The sequence below is a fragment of the Bombina bombina genome, chromosome 2, assembly GCF_027579735.1.
Source record: "Bombina bombina isolate aBomBom1 chromosome 2, aBomBom1.pri, whole genome shotgun sequence".
Taxonomy (NCBI): Eukaryota; Metazoa; Chordata; class Amphibia; order Anura; family Bombinatoridae; genus Bombina; species Bombina bombina.
Genome location: NC_069500.1, coordinates 627,148,048 through 627,169,741, shown reverse-complemented (window position 1 = coordinate 627,169,741; position 21,694 = coordinate 627,148,048). Strand labels below are relative to the sequence as shown.

The following is a 21,694-nucleotide window of genomic DNA, read 5'->3' as shown; positions in this document are numbered from 1 at the left end:
CACAATGCCTACAAACCAGTCAACATCTCCCTAAACTCAGAAATCTCCATGAGTAGAATTAATATGGTGCCAATCTCTTATGTAGGAAATAATAGATCAATACATCTGCCTTATTTTAACCGCACTTATATTGCAAAGGATTGTAAACTGTATGCTAAGGCTAAAGTTCTCGTGTAGTATTTAACTTTATATCCCTTTAAAGGGACATCATTTAAATAAAGTATATGCATTTTAGAAAACTTTAGTGTTTACTCCTTTTATCAGATTTGCCTCTTTTGCTTGATACCCATTGTTGAAAGTTAGCTTTTTTCCATGAGAGCATACTGAGGTAGCCTCAAGAGCATGCACGTGCCTTAAGCATTATTTAGGAGAGAACCAACCATACAGTTCTTAAGACAAAATATGGACAGAAGTTACTTTTTCACAAAACGCTTGATAATGGACATGAATTAAAAATTATTCTAAAATTGTACACTGTGGGATAGATTTACCAAGCAGTGGATGCTGCAATCTACCCCCCCCCCCCGTAGTTTCCGACTTCTTAACTCAAGTTAAGAAGCAACACTCCTTAACTTCTCTGCCATCTCTGAGGTAGGGGCTTCAATCAGCCCGATCAGATATGATCGGGATGAGTTTCACCCCCTGCTAGCGGCCGCGAATGTACAGGGGGCGGCATTGCACAAGCATTTCAGCAGAAATGCTTGTGCAATGTTAAATGCTGACAGTATATGCTGTCGGAATTTAGCGTTGTTGGGCGGACATGATTCTCTACAGCGAATCATGTTTGCTCGCCATTTAATAAATTGTCCCCTGTATTTGAATCATGAAATTTGAATGCATATTATCTAAAATTATTGTGGTTAATTATATGGACAATAGAAGCAAACCTAGAAGATTGAGCAGTGCGATTTTAAAGGGACGTTAAAACTGCTGGACACACCAGAATAGTTACTGGTCACCATGCTATTGCGTTTCCTCCTCTGACTTCTGGTTTTGTAAAGCTCTGCATTTTCAGTATGGAGCTTGACTAACTGACACCACAGTAAGGGGGTAAAAAAAAAGAAAATGGCGTTGAAGAAAATTGTTGCTGGCACAGCAGGAAAACCAATAGCAAGATGAGTAATAACCATGTTTTACATGAGAAACTATTATTTCTTGTCTGTTTACGGCTTTCAAGCAACAGTGCATATTGGTCTACATGACTGTGAGGAAAACTAGCATTTATTGCTTGGTTACCAAATAGGTATAAGAATGCAGTTATGGGAAACCCAATAAGTTATCTTTATCATACCAGTCAGCAAATCTTTAACATTTTGTCGAAAATAGTTAGACGTGCTCACCAACTCTGAAATGGTAACAATTTCCTTTAACTGTGAATTCTTTTATATTTCACTTTGACTTGTGAGGAAACCCTAAACACTATCAGGGAGAAACCCCACATTCATATCAGACACGGCATGAGAACCTAGCGCAGTGATGGGGGTAAGTCGCAAAGCGATGGGCAGCAAATTTATATATATATATATATATATATATATATGAATATATACATATATGTTTATGTGTTTGTATGTCTCTATACACATATGAACACATAACTATATATGTATATACGCATATTCATATATATTTATAGTAATAACACAGTACACATAGACCACTATGTAAAGGCAATTTTCAACCCCCCACCCCCCACATTTATCCCCTAAAATCTGATTTGTGCAGTTTTATTTTTTCAATTTATAGATGCTATTCTTTTTTTTTTTTTTTTATTGAAACATACAATAAAGTTTGGCGGAATTTGGGACACTTTTTGAAAATTAACCAGCAATCGGATCACTTGTAATTGCTGGTTATTTATCACTCGCCCGTAAAAAGCTGAATTTGCCTCTTTACGGGCGCAATGAATTAGCGTTCCACTTGTAATCTAGACCTTAATGAGAAAATAAATTTACCTTGTGTCTGTTAAGTTACATAAAATATTTTGTTTGGCTTTGCTGCACTGTATTAATAATATGCAGTACTGTTTGGAACTGTAAGTCAACATACTACTCAGAACAATTTTATTGTGAAGTATTTAACTTCCGTTAGCTATAGTAGGTTCACATTATAAATATGTCTTATTTGAAGTACTATGGGCAGTTTAATGAACTTCTCCAGCCCCCACCCAAAAAAAAAAAAGAAGAAACCTAATAATAAATCGAAAAATAATTTTTGCCTGAAATAACCTATCCTTTTGCATGTAGTGATTTATAAGATAACTATATAAAGGTACAACCATTCACATGTCTGATTTCCTGTCAGGTTTGGCAGTAAGATATAAAATATAGTCAAGCATGCAGAGCAGAGGAAGCAAACAATAGTAATTTAATTTCCAATAATAAAGTATATCTAAAAACATGAAATGTTATATCTCATATATTTAAGCCAAAAATGGGTTCATATAACAGCAAATCCTATCTTTAAAAAGTCCCCTTGGAATTATTGTTAGTTATCACTATCTTCAAATTTATTTCCCATGATGCAATACATAGGTTTTCCTTTATTTACTATAAAGGACCCTTATTTTTGTTGTTGTTGTTGCTGTGTCAGCTCTTATATCTACTAAAACACCAGGAACAATAAAAAATAGAAGGTAAAAATTAAATTATTGGTGAAAATAAGAACCCAGTAGCTTAACCAGTGCAATGTTTGTAGGTCATATATTTTACTAATAGTGAGCAATAACTGTTTCTAGTAACCTATTAATTACTGGAGCGAACAATATGCAGTTACATGGCAAAGAAAAATCGCACAAAGGCCAAACCCATATGATTTGTGAGACCCACTACGAGAACTGCCTATTAGGGTAGATTCAACAAGCAGCGGATGCTGCAATCTACCCCCGTAGTGTCAGGTTCCCCTCTGGAGTGTCCGACAGCGATTATCCCGATCGGATACTATCGGGATGATTGACACCACTTGCTAATGCTGTCGGCATTTATCGATGTCGAGTGGACATGATCTGATCTGTCCGTCCCGACACATGATAAATTGGCCCCTTAGTATCATTCATGTTGACAGAGAATCTGTCTGAAAATATTAGGCTATTTCTAATTTGTCAATCACAGCACAATAAAGGACTTCTTTATGTATTTGCTCTTTTGCTGGGATATGCCAAGTATGGAAACAGAAGTTAGATTGTTATTAGGTTCAGCTAAACTCATCGTGGATTTTATAATAAAAGAGGGAGAGAATAAGGATGACATCACTGGTTTGGCATGCAAAAACACTGAAGAAATTGAATCCATAATAATACTCATGGCTGCTCAAAGACATTAGAAATGTATTGGCAACACAAAAAGTAGGATGAAAAGAATAAAAAGCATCACTTGGAACTGCCTTTGTTTAGCCAAAGAATACCACTATTATATGCAGGAAAAACTATTGGTTGGTATCTCTCTCTCTCTCTCTCTCTCTCTCTCTCTCTCTCCCCCCTCTGCAACAGTATAATAGAAAAAAAATGTGCTGCTCCAATTCTTAGCTATTGTAACAACTCTGTACAATATTACAGCTGTTTTATAAAATAGATTATTTAATATGGCTGCATATTTTTATAATATAGGTTAACAAAGGAAGCTTTACTGATGTATCAGTAGTCATGTGCTTGTTAATACCATTCATAGAAAAACACGTAACCTCAAGAATAAACAGGCATCGAGATTTCCTGTAAAAGACATTCAGAAATGCGAATACACAACAACCAAATGTCTAAATAAATATTTTAAAAAAATATTCACTCCTTAAAGAAATTGTAAAATCAGAAAATTGTGTGCATCCTTATAAATAAATATGAAATTTTATATATATATATATATAAAACAATTAGTTATAATCTCTCAGGAAACCAAAGTTGAACAGACCATCCTGAGAAATAGTGCTTGTAATATAAAAATATTGTTAAAAAATAAATATAATTGGTGCTAATACATAAATAGTTTACCATTAATGCAGACTGTAGTTTGTTGTAAATTTAGTCTTACAGTCATAATCAAAATAAAAGCGAAAGAGAGAGATTTTACACTATTTGTTTACACGCCAAATCTTTATTTATTAATGTATTTTTACTTTTGCATATATGGCCAGTCACAAACATTTGAAAAAACTGCAAGTTTTTAGAACCACAAATCTATTAGTCCAATTTTTTGTTAGGGTGTTAATATCTTTACATAATTCTTGCAAATTTTCTTCCTTTTTTCATTGTGATCGACCACAGAACTCTGACTTATTTTATTATATTTTCTCCTTATAAAAGAATATATAACAGTAAAAATGATCATACAGTGGATTTTAAGCCACTTACAGATGTATACTATTTTCTCTAGAGTGTAGAGAATAATAGAGCAAGCATAGTTCAGAAAATTTTTTGGCACATATCTTAAAGAGCAAAGGTCTTGTAAGCCGAGTTACCGCTAGCAAAATGGTTTCAAAATTATAGTGTTTTGCCCATGTCCCTACTGTGGCCTTAGGATAATAGTAGATGTTTACTTAGAAAAGGCAAAGATTATTTCAATTTCATTGTAAAGATAAACGGCGAGCACACAGTGATATACATCCTGTAGTTAGAAGCCATACAAAGAATCTGTTCAATAAAACATAATTGACATGGGTAAAATCTGTCAAAGTGAAATTAAACGTAGTAGAAAATAGCATTGTATCTGCATAAAAGTTAAAAACTGTAGAAAAAGTAGAGCAGTAGTATTGATTATTTAGCCTTTCTGTTGCAGAACAAAATATCTCAGATTCATATGTAGCTTTGATATCTGTTACTTTTAAGTTTTAAAGGTATAGTTTATTTGTATTTATTTTTTTTCAGTAATGTATAGGTTTTTTTTTTCCAGAAGGTAGGGAGTGAACTCATATGTTTCTTCAGAGGGGGGAGGCCTTTATGGTGTTAATGTTTAACTCCCTAAAGCAGGCAGAGTTTGACTGACCTGATAGACAAATACCATAGTAACTTTTCTCCAACATAGGTGTGTCCGGTCCACGGCGTCATCCTTACTTGTGGGATATTCTCTTCCCCAACAGGAAATGGCAAAGAGCCCAGCAAAGCTGGTCACATGATCCCTCCTAGGCTCCGCCTTCCCCAGTCATTCTCTTTGCCGTTGCACAGGCAACATCTCCACGGAGATGGCTCAGAGTTTTTTGGTGTTTAAATGTAGTTTTTATTCTTCTATCAAGAGTTTGTTATTTTTAAAATAGTGCTGGTATGTACTATTTACTCTGAAACAGAAAAGAGATGAAGATTTCTGTTTGTAAGAGGAAAATGATTTTAGCAACCGTTACTAAAATCGATGGCTGTTTCCACACAGGACTGTTGAGAGGAATTAACTTCAGTTGGGGGAAACAGTGAGCAGACTTTGGCTGCTTGAGATATGACACATTTCTAACAAGACTTGGTAATGCTGGAAGCTGTCATTTTCCCTATGGGATCCGGTAAGCCATTTTCTTAATTTTCAATATAAGAATACAAGGGCTTCACAAGGGCTTTAAAGACTGGTAGACATTTTTCTGGGCCAAAACGATTACTATATAAGCATGTTTAATGGTTTATAACTTAGGAGAGTTATTTTAATCTTGGCAAATTGTTAAAAAAACGGACAGGCACTGTATTGGACACCTTTTTCACTGGGGGCCTTTTCTAGTCTTAGGCAGAGCCTCATTTTCGCGCCAGTAATGCGCAGTTGTTTTTGAGAAGCAAGGCATGCAGATGCATGTGTGAGGAGCTCAGATCCACTGAAAAAGCTTATTGAAGGCGTCATTTGGTATCGTATTCCCCTCTGGGCTTGGTTGGGTCTCAGCAAAGCAGATACCAGGGACTGTATAGGGGTTAAATGTAAAAACGGCTCCGGTTCCGTTATTTTTAGAGTTAAAGCTTTCAAATTTGGTGTGCAATACTTTTAAGGCTTTATGACACTGTGGTGAAATTTTGGTGAATTTTGAACATTTCCTTCATACTTTTGCGTATGTTCAGTAAAAAAGTGTGTTCAGTTTAAAATTTAAAGAGACAGTAACGGTTTTATTTTAAAACGTTTTTTGTGCTTTGTTACCAAGTTTATGCCTATTAACATGTCTGAACTATCAGATAGACGATGTTCTGTATGTTCGGAAGCCAAGGTTCCTATCCATTTAAATATATGTGATAAATGTGACAAACAAAGTAGGGACAATGATACCACTGATAATAATATTGCCCAAAACGATTCCTTAAGTGAGGGGAGTAAGCATGGTACTGCATCATCCCCTTCTATGTCTACACCAGTCTTGCCCACTCAGGAGGCCCCTAGTACATCTAGTGCCCCAATCCTCCTTACTATGCAACAATTAACGGCTGTAATGGATAATTCTATTAAAAACATTTTAGCCAAAATGCCCACTTATCAGCGAAAGCGCGACAGCTCTGTTTTAGATACTGAAGAGCATGAGGACGCTGATGATAATGGTTCTGACATGCCCTTACACCAGTCTGAAGGGGCTAGGGAGGTTTTGTCTGAGGGAGAAATTTCAGATTCAGGAAAAATTTCTCAACAAGCTGAACCTGATGTTATTACATTTAAATTTAAATTGGAACATCTCCGCGCTCTGCTTAAGGAGGTGTTATCTACTCTGGATGATTGTGACAATTTGGTCATTCCAGAGAAATTATGTAAAATGGACAGGTTCCTAGAGGTCCCGGTGCCCCCCGAAGCTTTTCCTATACCCAAGCGGGTGGCGGACATTGTAAATAAAGAATGGGAAAGGCCCGGCATACCTTTTGTCCCTCCCCCTATATTTAAGAAATTATTTCCTATGGTCGACCCCAGGAAGGACTTATGGCAGACAGTCCCCAAGGTCGAGGGGGCGGTTTCTACTCTAAACAAACGCACCACTATCCCTATAGAAGATAGTTGTGCTTTTAAAGATCCTATGGACAAAAAATTAGAGGATTTGCTTAAAAAGATGTTTGTTCAGCAAGGTTACCTTCTACAACCAATTTCATGCATTGTTCCTGTCACTACAGCACCGTGTTTCTGGTTCGAGGAACTAGAAAAGTCGCTCAATCAAGCATCCTCTTATGAGGAGGTTATGGGCAGAGTTCAAGCACTTAAGTTGGCTAACTCTTTTACCTTAGACGCCACTTTGCAATTAGCTAGATTAGCGGCGAAAAATTCAGGGTTTGCTATTGTGGCGCGCAGAGCGCTTTGGCTAAAGTCTTGGTCAGCGGATGCGTCCTCCAAGAACAAATTGCTTAACATACCTTTCAAGGGGAAAACGCTGTTTGGCCCTGACTTGAAAGAGATTATTTCAGATATCACTGGGGGTAAGGGCCACGCCCTTCCTCAGGATAGGTCTTTTAAGGCTAAAAATAAACCAAATTTTCGTCCCTTTCGCAGAAACGGACCAGCCCCAAGTTCTACATCCTCTAAGCAAGAGGGTAATACTTCTCAAACCAAGCCAGCCTGGAGGCCAATGCAAGGCTGGAACAAAGGTAAGCAGGCCAAGAAACCTGCCACTGCTACCAAGACAGCATGAGATGTTGGCCCCCGATCCGGGACCGGATCTGGTGGGGGGCAGACTTTCTCTCTTCGCTCAGGCTTGGGCAAGAGATGTTCTGGATCCTTGGGCGCTAGAAATAGTCTCCCAAGGTTATCTTCTGGAATTCAAGGAGCTACCCCCAAGGGGAAGGTTCCACAGGTCTCAATTGTCTTCAGACCACATAAAAAGACAGGCATTCTTACATTGTGTAGAAGACCTGTTAAAAATGGGAGTGATTCATCCTGTTCCATTAGGAGAACAAGGGATGGGATTCTACTCCAATCTGTTCATAGTTCCCAAAAAAGAGGGAACATTCAGACCAATCTTAGATCTCAAGATCCTAAACAAATTTCTCAAGGTTCCATCGTTCAAAATGGAAACCATTCGGACAATTCTTCCTACCATCCAGGAAGGTCAATTCATGACCACGGTGGACTTAAAGGATGCGTATCTACATATTCCTATCCACAAGGAACATCATCGGTTCCTAAGGTTCGCCTTTCTGGACAAGCATTACCAGTTTGTGGCACTTCCATTCGGATTAGCCACTGCTCCAAGAATTTTCACAAAGGTACTAGGGTCCCTTCTAGCGGTGCTAAGACCAAGGGGCATTGCAGTAGTACCTTACTTGGACGACATACTGATTCAAGCGTCGTCCCTACCACAAGCAAAGGCTCATACGGACATTGTCCTGGCCTTTCTCAGATCTCACGGGTGGAAAGTGAACGTAGAAAAAAGTTCTCTATCTCCGTCAACAAGAGTTCCCTTCTTGGGAACAATAATAGACTCCTTAGAAATGAGGATTTTTCTGACAGAGGCCAGAAAATCAAAACTTCTAAGCTCTTGTCAAGTACTTCATTCTGTTCTTCTTCCTTCCATAGCGCAGTGCATGGAAGTAATAGGTTTGATGGTCGCGGCTATGGACATAGTTCCTTTTGCGCAAATTCATCTAAGACCATTACAACTGTGCATGCTCAGTCAGTGGAATGGGGATTATACAGACTTGTCTCCGACGATACAAGTAGATCAGAGGACCAGAGATTCACTCCGTTGGTGGCTGTCCCTGGACAACCTGTCACAAGGGATGAGCTTCCGCAGACCAGAGTGGGTCATTGTCACGACCGAAGCCAGTCTGGTGGGCTGGGGCGCGGTCTGGGAACCCCTGAAAGCTCAGGGTCTTTGGTCTCGGGAAGAATCTCTTCTCCCGATAAATATTCTGGAACTGAGAGCGATATTCAATGCTCTCAAGGCTTGGCCTCAGCTAGCAAAGGCCAAATTCATACGGTTTCAATCAGACAACATGACGACTGTTGCGTATATCAACCATCAGGGGGGAACAAGGAGTTCCCTGGCGATGGAAGAAGTGACCAGAATAATTCAATGGGCGGAGACTCACTCCTGCCACTTGTCTGCAATCCACATCCTAGGAGTGGAAAATTGGGAAGCGGATTTTCTGAGTCGTCAGACATTTCATCCGGGGGAGTGGGAACTCCATCCGGAAATCTTTGCCCAAATAATTCAATTGTGGGGCATTCCAGACATGGATCTGATGGCGTCTCGTCAGAACTTCAAGGTTCCTTGCTACGGGTCCAGATCCAGGGATCCCAAGGCGACTCTAGTGGATGCACTAGTAGCACCTTGGAGCTTCAACCTAGCTTATGTGTTCCCACCGTTTCCTCTCATTCCCAGGCTGGTAGCCAGGATCAAACAGGAGAGGGTATCGGTGATCTTGATAGCTCCTGCATGGCCACGCAGGACTTGGTATGCAGATCTGGTGAATATGTCATCGGCTCCACCGTGGAAGCTACCTTTGAGACAGGACCTTCTTGTTCAAGGTCCGTTCGAACATCCGAATCTGGCCTCACTCCAACTGACTGCTTGGAGATTGAACGCTTGATTTATCAAAGCGAGGGTTCTCAGATTCTGTCATTGATACTCTTGTTCAGGCTAGAAAGCCTGTAACTAGAAAAATCTACCATAAAATATGGAAAAAATATATCTGTTGGTGTGAATCTAAAGGATTCCCATGGAACAAGATAAAAATTCCTAAGATTCTATCCTTTCTTCAAGAAGGTTTGGAGAAAGGATTATCTGCAAGTTCTTTGAAGGGACAGATTTCTGCTTTATCTGTTTTACTTCACAAAAAGCTGGCGGCTGTGCCAGATGTTCAAGCTTTTGTTCAGGCTCTGGTTAGAATCAAGCCTGTTTACAAACCTTTGACTCCTCCTTGGAGTCTCAATTTAGTTCTTTCAGTTCTTCAGGGGGTTCCGTTTGAACCCCTACATTCCGTTGATATCAAGTTATTATCTTGGAAAGTTTTGTTTTTGGTTGCAATTTCTTCTGCTAGAAGAGTTTCAGAGTTATCTGCTCTGCAGTGTTCTCCTCCTTATCTGGTGTTCCATGCAGATAAGGTGGTTTTGCGTACTAAACCTGGTTTTCTTCCGAAAGTTGTTTCTAACAAAAATATTAACCAGGAGATAGTTGTGCCTTCTTTGTGTCCGAATCCAGTTTCAAAGAAGGAACGTTTGTTACACAATTTGGATGTAGTTCGTGCTCTAAAATTCTATTTAGAGGCTACAAAGGATTTCAGACAAACATCTTCCTTGTTTGTTGTTTATTCTGGTAAAAGGAGAGGTCAAAAGGCAACTTCTACCTCTCTCTCTTTTTGGCTTAAAAGCATCATCAGATTGGCTTATGAGACTGCCGGACGGCAGCCTCCTGAAAGAATCACAGCTCATTCCACTAGGGCCGTGGCTTCCACATGGGCCTTCAAGAACGAGGCTTCTGTTGATCAGATATGTAAGGCAGCGACTTGGTCTTCACTGCACACTTTTACCAAATTTTACAAATTTGATACTTTTGCTTCTTCTGAGGCTATTTTTGGGAGAAAGGTTTTGCAAACCGTGGTGCCTTCCATCTAGGTGACCTGATTTGCTCCCTCCCATCATCCGTGTCCTAAAGCTTTGGTATTGGTTCCCACAAGTAAGGATGACGCCGTGGACCGGACACACCTATGTTGGAGAAAACAGAATTTATGTTTACCTGATAAATTACTTTCTCCAACGGTGTGTCCGGTCCACGGCCCGCCCTGGTTTTTTAATCAGGTCTGATGATTTATTTTCTCTAACTACAGTCACCACGGTATCATATGATTTCTCCTATGCAAATATTCCTCCTTTACGTCGGTCGAATGACTGGGGAAGGCGGAGCCTAGGAGGGATCATGTGACCAGCTTTGCTGGGCTCTTTGCCATTTCCTGTTGGGGAAGAGAATATCCCACAAGTAAGGATGACGCCGTGGACCGGACACACCGTTGGAGAAAGTAATTTATCAGGTAAACATAAATTCTGTTTTTTCTCCATTCTAGTTTGGGCATTGAAAGTTGAGGTCTTGTCTAAATATAGTGCTAAGTTGTGTACTGGTAAGCAGGGTATGCCTGACAGAATATTGATTTCAAAGCCCTTGTTAGTCATGTCATAATTAACAAGTTAATTAAGGGAAATGCTTTGTCAATTATGTAAATAACTCCTTATATGTGGATTAAAGTGCTGCACATAACCCATGAATACTTCATCTACATATAAATCCATTATGGATGCAATCTAATGTTCTTATGCCCGTTTGGTAATATGAACATGGCATTAACAGCAGCACAAATCACACACTGTGAGAAAGAAGACAAAGAGATTGAGGTAACCCTAGGTATTGAATAGTTACATGAATAAGAACAAGATAAACTAGGTACTCTTTTGAAGATGATGTTTAGACAGAAATGAATAAAATTTAAAAAGTAAATAGATACAACAGTTTATCTTGGCCTATGTTAACATTTCTAAAAATATTGTTATACTTCAGAAAAATGTACACATGCTATGAATATTTGGTATGATGGTATTAATATTTTGATAAATGGTAATGAAAGAGACATTTTAATTAATAGTTCAATACATTCTTATCAGTAATATTAATTTTATAAATGTGGTTAATAAAAAAGAAAAGAAAAATAATTTCACATAGTTTCAATGTGTAAAAAATAAATAAATACTAATAGCAGTATGCACTAATATTCTAGGTTTTTGTTGTTGTTTTTTATTCTTCATCCATATTTTAAATGGAACTTTTTTTTCTTCTCCTCGTTTATTTTTTTATTTAAAATAATGAAATGTTGAAGTTCTGCTAATAAAAGTCAAAACTTATATTTTTTCCAAGGGAGTCGAAGAAGGATTCTGAAATCTACACACCTCTCTATTACATACAGATTTTGTTCATACAAATTGGGCATAATTGAGCAAACTGCATGTATTCAGAGGTGAAATAGTGGTGACAGATAAGAAGCACTATAGCTACAGTATTTCCCTGGCACCTTAGATTTGGCAACCATGGTCTTGAAAACCATAAACAAAACAAGCTGATGGAAGTAGAAAACAGCTATAAAGTGGGAACTCAGTGGATAAAGAAGGCCCATGGGAATTAAGGGATATACTAAGACTGTTTCCTAAAATGATATACAGCATGTATCTACTATCTTGTGCAAGACATCAGTTTATATGAATGAAAATATAAATGAACAGTTCAGTGGCGTATTTAGGTTTTGTGCTGCCCTAGGCACTAAAAACTCTGCTGCCACGACCCCCCCTCCCAGGGTTTTAGGTGTTTTTTAGTCATAATATGTTTTGGGCAGGGTTTGACCCCTATATGCATATATGTGTTATATAGTACGTGTGAAAGACAAGATCATCTGCTTGTATTTAACAGTCACACTTGTAATACTCCAAGTATACCCTGGAACACTCTCCTCTGCACTCCCCTTGTTGATTTTCAACTGTGTATAGCCCCACGGAATGTTATAGAAATACAACTCTCTTACCGCTCACTGGAAGATTTCCTCCATGCCTTCCTGGTATCCAGGACTTTCGCTGTAGTAGGGAGCACTACCCGTTCTCCTACGGGATGTAGTTGGCTGTCTGCCTTCTCCTACCTCGTATAGCTCGTGAGTCCGATACCATCCACAGCACACTTCCGGTGGTGTCTTGGTTGGGGGAGGAGGAAAGGAGGCTCTTTGTCCGGGCGGTACAGCGGCCCTCCGCAATAGGGTGCGAATCTTGACTGGATCAATTTAGGCAATAAAGAAAAGAATGATTCGCTCCTCAAAAATTTAATTAAAGCGTCCATTTATTATGCAAATTTAAAAAAAGCAAAGACAAAGATTGCAATACAAACATGAGGTGTTAGGCGCAGCACTGGTGGCTTACGCGTTTCGGCTAACAAGCTGTAATCATAGCCTATTAGTGCTGTGCTAGTAGCACCTATTTAAGACAGAAGCAATATTACTATTGGCTGTTTCCATTGCCTCTCACCTGTATAGTTAAAAACATATAAATAAACGCCTAACACACCTTATGAGTTAGCTCCTTATCATTACATATAAGCCTGATTATAACTAAAGTAATTCTAAACTTAGTTCACTGCATATTAAAGTATAAACAAAGTTAAAATAGAAAAATAGAAACTAGGATCCATGAGAATACTTCTGCCAAAAAAGCAGTCTGGATGTTTTGGGAATACATACACTTTTTTCTTAAATATTTATAACCACTAGTACAATTCAGGACTTTTGAAATATGCAACAACCAAAAATTTCTACAGCAACTATAAATATGAAAAATCATAAAAGAACTGTATTTAGCTTATGGTCTAAAGGACCTCTTATCCAATTGTAAAGGTCTATACTTTAAGACAATCACCAGTATCTCATATAATTAATAACTTATTACCAAAACTACCTTATTTTCTACCTTGACGTCATTCTTAATAATTGATCATGTCATATTTAGAGTTAAGACCACGGGGCACCCTAGTGTCCAATGTAAAGATCCAAAAAATCTCCCTTTTTGCCAGAAGTTGATCAATGTCCCCTCCTCTCTTTAGGAGTACAACTTTTTCAATAGCACACCATTTGAAGTAGTTCAGATTACCATTATGTTTGGTCACAAAATGTTGGACCAATGGTGTGGTGGCTTTGGCAACCTTAAAGGTAGATAAACATTCTCTAATTCTAGACCTCATGTCTCTTAACGTAAGTCCTACAAATTGCAAATTGCAATTTGTGCAAGTTATTAAATAAATAACATAGCTGGTAGTGCAATTGAGGTATGTCTTAATGTCAAAATTTTGGGCATATTCCTCGTAAATTGCCCCTTTGCCACTGCAAACCTGGTCTCTTTTGGATGACAGCTGTTCCCATGTAACAGGGTGTTGCCTGTTATTGGCTTGTGGTACACTATTGTTGATGCCTTAGCACCATTGACCCCTCTCAGGGTAAGATCCAAAAAATTTATTTTGGTAGTGTTTATCTCAAATGTGAATTTCAAATTCATGTCATTGTTGTTAAGGTATGTGACAAATTAAAGTATGTCATTGTGATCTCCTGTCCAGATGAAAAGGAGATCATCAATGTATCTCCTATAAAGCAATATTTGACTTCGAAACAGGTTTTCTTCTCCAAAGATACGGCCCAGCTCCCACCATCCTAGGTAATGAAAATTTTTCTCCCATTGCTGTGCCGCATCTTTGGAGAAAAAACTGTCCTTCAAACCTGAAGAAATTATGAGTAATTAAGAATTGGATAATCCTTACTACGTAAATTTGTAAGTCCTCATAGAGATTACCAAACAATCTCAAACAATTAGAGACCGCTTCTATGCCCTTTTCATGTGGGATACTGGAGTACAGGGCCACTGTATCAACAGTAAGCCAGGTACAATCCGGTCTCCATACTATACCTTTTACCACATTGATAACATGCTTGGTATCCCTAATGTATGAGCTCAGTGCTGGCACCAGGGGTTGTAAAATAGAATCAACCCATTGTGAGAGGTGTTCCAAGAGAGAATCAATTCCACTCACAATGAGTCTCCCTTGAACATTTTCCAAAGACTTATGAACCTTTGGCAGATGGTGGAACCAGGGGGGTCTTAGGAAATTTAACATACATATATTCAATAGTGTGATCATCTAAGAACCCCTGTTCCCTGCCATCATCGAAAATTTGCCTTAGTTCATATCTATATATCTCTATAGGGTCCCTATCCAAAACTTGGTAGTCATTTGGGTTCAACAATTGGCGGTGTGCTTCAGCTACGTAAGTAGTTTTATCCATCACTACAACAGCACCGCCTTTGTCCGCTGAGCGCACCACCAGTTGTTGATTCTCTTGAAGTTCTTTTAAACTATCTGTTGCTTCCTAGATAAATTGTAATTAACCCTAGTTGGTTGATGTTTCAAATCTATGAGGTCTTTTTCTATTCTATGTTGGAAAACCTCCAGCACATTTCCCCTACTATGAATGGGGTAAAATCTAGATTTGTTTTTAAATGATCTGGTCTTGTTCACTGCATATGAAGCAATATGTGACTCACTTTCCAATATTTGCAATGATACCAAATCACAGATTTCATTAAAATTCTGGAAATTGTTAACAGTAGACAAAGTCTTACCCTCTGAGGTATTTACAACAGTAGAACTGCCAAAATATTTTCTTAACGTAAGATTCCTGATTAAACGGTTAACATCCAAGATGGTCTGAAATATTTTAAAGTTAGTAGTGGGTGAAAACCCTAACCCTAGTGCTAATACACTATGTTGTTTCTTCGTAAGGTGAACTGAAGAAAGATTAATTACATTATTTCTCACTATTTGTACTTTGTCTGCGGGCGACTGCCCCTGAGAGTGTATCTCCCTTGAATATTCTTATTCACCTTCTCTCTGTCCTTGGGACCTGGGGCCTGTGGAAAATCCTGTTCCAGGTCCGTATTGGAAATACCTGCACTATTCTGAATAGTTGTTAACGAAGGGGTGTTAGACATGGATTGTGGTAAATGGTACATACCCTGCTCACCCATAACACTACCCTTTGGTCTAACCACTAACTCATTGCTGGGGGTATCATTGTTTTTCAAAATACCTGTAGGAGAGGTAGTGGACGCAGAGGCCTGAACCATAATCCCTGTGTTGTCATCTGAGGAATACTCAGTGTCACTCTCTGTAAATGATACATTTTTAGAGGAAGATCTACAGCCCCTGCGTCCACGTCCTCCCCTTCTTTTGTTATCTGGAAATTGTTTCCTTCTAAATTCACCTCGCTGTTTACGATTCCAGATATATACTGTACTGGTTTGATAATCTGACCTATCTCTAAGAAACTTGGCGTGTTTGTTCTCCATAACTAAGCTCTTCCCCCTGGCTACTATACCCCTGAGAATGGTGTCAAATCTGCCAAATTTGGGTTCACTAATTTTCTTATCCATTTCTATTTGTAAATCTATCATTTCTTTTTTTTACAATATTCAGTAGTTTTAGCTTATAATCTCTTAACATTAGCATCAACCTAGAGGAACATTCTGACAAAACATTATTCCAATCAGTAATAAACTCTTTTTCCTCTGGGCCCACATCAAATGTGGGGAATCTATAAACCCTTATGCCTCTGGGGATCATTTTCTCTTCCATAGATTTGTCAAAAGACCAAATGTCCCATTGCAATTTGCATTCTTTTAGTAATAAAGTCTCCATAGCCTCAAACAAGGAACTCAAAGACATTTTAGTAATAAAGTCTCCATAGCCTCAAACAAGGAACTCAAAGACAAAACATCCAGTCTGCTTTTTGGCAGAAGTATTCTCATGGATCTTAGTTCTATTTTTCTATTTTAACTTTGTTTATACTTTAATATGCAGTGAACTAAGTTTAGAATTACTTTAGTTATAATCAGGCTTATATGTAATGATAAGGAGCTAACTCATAAGGTGTGTTAGGCGTTTATTTATATGTTTTTAACTGTACAGGTGAGAGGCAATGGAAACAGCCAGTAGTAATATTGCTTCTGTCTTAAATAGGTGCTACTAGCACAGCACTAATAGGATATGATTACGGCTTGTTAGCCGAAACGCGTAAGCTACCAGTGCTGCGCCTAACACCTCACGTTTGTATTGCAAGCTTTGTCTTTGCTTTTTTAAATTTTGCATAATAAATGGACGTTTTAATTTAATTTTTGAGGAGCGAATCATTCTTTTCTTTATTGCCTATATGTGTTATATACCCAAGAAAGTAAAATTACACTAACATAGTGAATAAACTTTTCAACACTTACCAATACAGTGCTTAGTGGTCTCTGCTCAGAAGAATATGGTTACTGTAGCATTGCACATTATTGGGGCCCAGATTTTCACAGAAAGAAGTTAGCAGCTCAACTCCTGAGTATATTGCGAACAGCCAACTAACATACCAAATAATAATATTTGTGTCCTGTAGTATTATGAGCGGGATGCCTCTGACTGCTCCTCTGGACTGAAAACATTTTCTTTTTATTGTTACAACATCTGAGTCATTACTGCTGATATTTTTAATGCTGCTGTCACATCCCTTGACCCAACTGCTCGGACCTCTGTTCTAGTCAATTGTGCTCACCCCTAGCCCTAGGACAAAAGTAGGCAGGTTGGGAGCCCCAGCACATTCGCTGCATCTTCTCCGCTACATGTCAGACTGCCACTATAATTGCAATTCCTCTACTTGCTAGTCCGGGACCACTATGATGAGCAAGATGGGCCGTGAATACTGCAGAGTGGCACAAGCACCCGCCTGGGCCAAAAGCAAACTTGAATCAGTTATTGATTATCTAGTGGCCGGCGGGAATACACGTGATTTACACAAGTGCTATGTGCTATTTCTGTGCATCAAAAATAAAGGGGTACTCAAAACACCAGCATACACTGTGCAATTTTGAAGATAATATAGGTAATTTAAACAGGGACAATCACCTCAGGCAGTGTAACATTATTTTTACAATACTCTTTGGCACTTCAACAGTAGAGGGTGTAAGGGTGCCGCCGTAAGAGTGCCGCCCCCCAAAATCTGCCACGCTAGGCACAGACCTTGTTGGCCTAGGCTATAATCTGCCCCTGAAACAGTCAGATTCTGGTAATCTTTCATAGATCATGCAACTAATGATTTGCATTAAGTTTGTATAGATTATATTTAATGCAATGAAAAGCTACACATAATATACTATGCAGAGTCATGTTTAATAACATACAGTATATTTAGTAAATGCTGATGAAATGAGTTGCTTTCAACATTTAGAACCCTGTTATTTATGTCAAATCCTTCTGAACCATCAATTACTCACTTTTTTGTCTATAGGACAACGCTGTCTACTGACTTAGAACCCCTCTTTTCTTACCACTTTGCCCTTTGTGAACCACGTACCTTTGCTTTAAAGGACACAAATGTTTGTATAACTGCATGTAATAAACACTACTATAAAAAAGAGTATGCACAGATACTGATCTAAAAATCCAGCATAAAATCTTTCAAAAATGTAGAAGCTGCCAGTTTAGCACCGTTGAGCAGACACTCCTCCCCTCCTCTCTTCCCTGCATTTGAAAATACCCATTAGACAAACAAGAGCAACAGGATTCTGTAGACCTATGTCTATATTTGATAATGTGGGGCTTGGTTAGAATTATGAAAATCAGCACAATGTTATTAAAAAATAAGCAAAACTATACATTATTACAAAAACACTCACAGATGGGCTGTATAAAGGGATCATCTACAAAACATTTATGCAAAGAAATATCTAGTGTACAATGTCCCTTTATATCAACTAGCCTGTCTTATGTTTCTGCTGTATGTTAAAGGGATAAACACAGTCTGTTTAATTGTTGTAATAAAAAAACACTAAGCAGTGGGTTATATGTAATAGAAATCATTACAATATATATTAATTGTCATTCTTAAAGGATCTTACCTTTTGTTTTTATTTTTTTATTAAATTTTTGCAGTGTCTATTACTACCTGTCACATCCTTACAAGGGGGCTGGGTTCTCTACAGGAAGTCATATCTAGCTTGATGTCATAAATGTTCTAGAATAACATGATCTTGTTTACTATTCAGTGAATACTAGAGAAACAAAAAGTCAATTTTGACTGTGCTCAGAAGAGGACAGTACGCAACTTAAAGGGACAGTCAACACCAGCATTTTTGTTGTTTAAAAAGATAGATAATCCCTTTATTAACAATTCCCCAGTTTTGCATAACCAACACTGTTATAGAAATACTCTTTTTACCTCTGTGATTACCTTGTATCTAAGCCTCTACAGACTGCCCCCTTATTTCAGTTCTTTTGAACTGAACTGGAGTGCTGGCTCCATGGTAACTTCACGTGCATGAGCTCAATGTTGTCTATATTAAACACAAGATCTAATGCCCTCTAGTGGTCAAAATGCATTCAGATTAGAGGCAGTCTTCAATGTCTAAGAAATTAGCATATGAACCTCCTAGAATTAGCTTTCAACTAAGAATATGAAGAGAACAAAGCAAAATTGGTGATAAAAGTAAATTGGAAAGTTGTTTAAAATTACATTCCCTATTTAAATCATGAAAGTTATTTTTGGACTTGACTGTCCCTTTAAGTTACCAAAATATCAACTCACTTTTCCTGAGGGTAGTGGCAACACTGATCATTTCTTAGTGCTCATTTTGCAAGAAAACAAGTAATATGTTTGCTGTTATTTTACACAATCTGTTTCTTATGTTTATGTTGATTTAGCCTATTTGTTTTTACTTATACAACACTGATTCATATCCCTTTAATGTTTCTCTTGAAAATATTTCCTAAATTCTTGGCATAATGGCGATGACGGAAAATGATTATGCTCAATAAAAAAGAAATAAAAGCTCTTTACATACTTTAAAGTGCCATGGGAAATTCATGGTGTTTGTTTGTGTGTGTATATTATTTAGTTTCACTATTCATATAATTTATAAATATATTGGAAAAAAGATAATAAAATGATCCAGGATAATACGTCATTTATATGGCACAAATAATCCTAAATGAGCTCACATTTGTTTATATGGGAGGTGTTGGATTCTGTGCCTCAATTTTTCAGATGAATGTTGTGGTAATAATTCATCTAACATTGCTTGGTTTCTTTCATTTTATACATTGACTGTGTACTTCTAAACTTGCACTGGCTTGATGTGAGCCCAATAATAAATCTGAAATTAACAAATGTAATATTTTTATTTTTCTCAACAAGGGCAATTTTAATAATTATTATTATACTTTATGTATAAAAGCGCCAACATATTCTGCAGCACTATCCATGGGTACAATTTGACAAGCAAATACATGAGGACTTTAGGGCCTTATTCATGTGGGAACAATCTAGAAATAGTCATATATTCTCATGTATATGTTTGTTATCTAACTACAACATATGCACAACTGTTATGTAAATAAGAATTGCAATTTATTGTTACTCTTATGTATTTAGTATGTTATAGTAACTCATAAATATCAAATATGAATTCTTATTTTTTTTTAAAATGATGCACATAATACCTCACAGATGTTAAGTGCAATGAAAATTTATTTATAAAATAAAATTGAATTTCATCTGTGTAAAATATATTTTTTTTATATCCATTTCAGAGGACCAAATTCCTCGTGGTTTTCCCACCATAGATATGGGCCCTCAGTTGAAGGTGGTTGAACGTACACGCACAGCCACCATGTTATGTGCAGCCAGTGGAAATCCTGATCCGGAAATAACTTGGTTCAAAGACTACTTGCCTGTAGACACGAGCAACAATAATGGGCGCATCAAACAGTTACGATCAGGTATGGTGTTGCTGCTGTTATAGTTAACTCTGAAATCTTTTTTCTCTCACTTTACTTTTACTTTTAGGTAAAGAATTTTCTTCCGCCTCTCTTCTCTGTACTATTTTGTACGATGTCCATGTTTGTGGTGTGGTCATAAACTTCCAAAGTCTTCCTGTGTGTGTGTGTATGTGTGTGTTCCACAGCTTCTGTTTACTCCTCATTGCCCACTGCTGTGACTGTACGTCAATATTTTATTTATTTACTGCTTTATGGCGGTATTTGACAGATCCATTCCTCTTTCTTTTCTTGTTTATTCTTTCTTTTTTTTTAATTTCAACTAACCTACTTCAACATTGTGCCTCATTCAAAAATTAGGAGTACCAATGGATATTTTCCATTGCATCAAAAACTCTTATTGATACTCAAAAAGGATCAATACCATTATATTGTTGGACATCCCTTACGCAATCAAGAATATTAACACATTTTGAAATCCATTAACAAGTCCATGACTTAAAGAAAAGCAACCTTTTTGTCTACTAAGAAAGTACTCTCACTAGAGTAATATGGAGGTTTAAACTGGAAAGCAACACTTTTTTCCTCACTAACCTTTGGCACACTTAATTATGACTACACATGAGCTTTCTGATCCTCTAAACACATTTAGATCTGCAAAAGCTGATGTGAGATATAGGATTCGGATCTTGCTGCTCGGCCTCCAGCTTATGCACTTAAAAAAAAAAACGATGCTCTCCCCATCTACCCTGGCTGATTGCTTTGCTTTTGTAGTTCTAAAAAGTAAAATTTTTAATGCTTCAGCATGAAGGTGCTCAGTTATGCCTCAGTTACAACCCTTGTGTTGAGGGCTATTTTTTTTGGCTATATTTCTTTCCCAAGTAAATTATTAAATAAAAAGTAAAGAAAAAAAACGCATTGGCACTAAGATGCAGTTAGTCTCAATATGTTAAGTCACCTGTCTTCCCCAAATCCTGGCTTTCTGACCTGTCCTGTGCTGTTCAAATTGTCTTGTTAATTGCCAATGTGCCTGTTGTCAGCAGAAAATGTGTGCAAATTAATTTTTTTTAATGTAAGTTTAGCATAATTTTTTTCACAATGTAAGATAGTTACAGTTTAATGATACATCTTTAACAAGTGCCAAATTATAAAGAATATAATAATATTTTTATGCTGTCTTTCTTCTCTCCGTATTTAAATCTCCAGAATCTATTGGTAAGTGCATAGTTCTGAAGCGCACTCCACCCCCTCCACAGTGTACATACTTTAACAAGCCCTTGTATTCTTAGTACTGTTAAAATGCATGGCATGCATTTTACTACTGACTAGCATAGTCACAAATCCTTTGTAGTGGTACACAAAGCTTCACAAAATAATTGTCGTTGCATACTTACTGTAGTAACACCTATATACATTGGTCTCCTAGTCTCACTTTGACCCTAGTAGAATAGTTGACGTG

At 37.6% G+C, this 21,694-nt stretch overlaps 1 protein-coding gene across 1 annotated transcript in view; it reads left to right on the top strand.

Moving 5' to 3' along the window:
- Positions 1-21,694, top strand: part of PTPRD (protein tyrosine phosphatase receptor type D) — a 666,726-nt gene that overhangs the window by 334,921 nt on the left and 310,111 nt on the right. The window contains exon 5 of the mRNA XM_053702567.1: positions 20,050-20,238. Coding sequence (XP_053558542.1) covers positions 20,050-20,238 — 189 coding nt within the window. The remainder of the gene's footprint in view (positions 1-20,049; positions 20,239-21,694) is intronic.